A 1,300-nucleotide genomic window follows, 5' to 3' on the forward strand; every position below is an offset into this window, starting at 1 on the left:
CACTGCTACCCCTGCATCTAAGGATTTGGTGACCTGGTCAGCCCAGCCAGCAGGGGATCAGACTCCTGCCTGTCACCTAGCCACAAAGCTCTGCACTTCAGCAACCTTGTGCCCCAGCCAGCCCCTCGACCACCCAATGCCACCCTCTAGAGCCCAGGGCTGACCCCCTGTGCTCCCTGTGAGCCTAGGCCTGCCTCTCCAGACATTAGGCTACCACCACCCAGAACCCCAAGGCACCACCCACTGCCCTCCCCGCTGCCATCCCAGGCACCCTGGCCTGCCCCATGCCTGTGACTGGGGCACGCACGTGTGCAAATATGAGGTGTGAGCACCTGGGGTGCCAAGAGCCTCCATAATATGGGTAAGCATGCATGCACGTGAGAGCTTGCACTAGCGTGAGGCCGTGCTTGGGACACACGTGCAGTGGGGGGGGGCAGGAGCAGAGATGGAGGGGCTGCACCGAGCTGGCCAAGCTCCTACCACACCGGTGCTGCTTGCAGGCTACAGGTCGGTGCCCCTGAAGAACAGCTACACCGAGGACCTGGAGCTCTCCTCCCTGCTCGTCCACATGGAGATCGTCAATGCCAAGGTGAGTGCCCCTGGACGCGGCGCACGCACCTGCTGGGCCCCTGTTGCTCGTCTCCGACATCCTTTAGCCAGACTGGAATCGCAGGACAGCCAGGCTGGGAGGGCTCTTGGGAGGTCACAGCTTGTCCAGGCCCCTTCAGGAAGCAGGATCCTCCCTGTCTGCTTGTCCACCCTGCTCTGAAAAACACTGGGAACTGCCCTCTTATGCAGCTATCAGGCAGAGTGCCTGGCATCCAAAACAGCCCACCCTAGACCCACTGTGACCTTGCCCAAGGCCTTTCCTTCACTGTGCCTCAGTTTCCACATCTCTAAAATGGGCATAATGGCTGAATTGTTAACCAGGCTCACAGGGTGGGGCTCAAGGGTTGATTCAACCACACTGGCAGGAAAAGGCCGTTAGCTGGAGGGGTCACTTGGGACCAGGACACCGGTCCCCATCTTTGAGGCTGCACTGCAATGGGCAAACTCCTGTCACTCTGCAGCTAACGTGATGCTGAAAGAAGGTCTCTGGGGCTGGAGGAAGGGGCACACTCCCGGCACCAGGACCCCAGCTCTGTGCCCTGCTCAGGTCTCTTGCCCGGGCAGGCCGGATCTGCACCAGCTCCTGCTGTACTCATCTCTATTTCTCCGCGTGGCAGGAGGAAGACGACGAGAACCTGTACTCCTCCATCCAGCAGCTGCGCGACCGTGCCAACGAGCTCTCCAACCAGGT

General features: G+C 60.5%; 1 protein-coding gene across 2 annotated transcripts in view; it reads left to right on the forward strand.

Annotated features, from left to right (window-relative positions):
• The window catches only part of LOC109305247 (1-phosphatidylinositol 4,5-bisphosphate phosphodiesterase gamma-1-like), a 76,719-nt gene that overhangs the window by 68,086 nt on the left and 7,333 nt on the right, over positions 1 to 1,300 (forward strand). The window contains exons 30-31 of one of the 2 annotated variants that reach the window (XM_019528256.1): positions 501 to 589; positions 1,227 to 1,298. In XM_019528256.1, coding sequence (XP_019383801.1) covers positions 501 to 589; positions 1,227 to 1,298 — 161 coding nt within the window. The remainder of the gene's footprint in view (positions 1 to 500; positions 590 to 1,226; positions 1,299 to 1,300) is intronic. The other variant, XM_019528258.1, reaches the window with a different exon arrangement.

This window comes from Gavialis gangeticus, unplaced genomic scaffold (assembly GCF_001723915.1).
Source record: "Gavialis gangeticus isolate Ggan-Ray unplaced genomic scaffold, GavGan_comp1, whole genome shotgun sequence".
Taxonomy (NCBI): domain Eukaryota; kingdom Metazoa; phylum Chordata; order Crocodylia; family Gavialidae; genus Gavialis; species Gavialis gangeticus.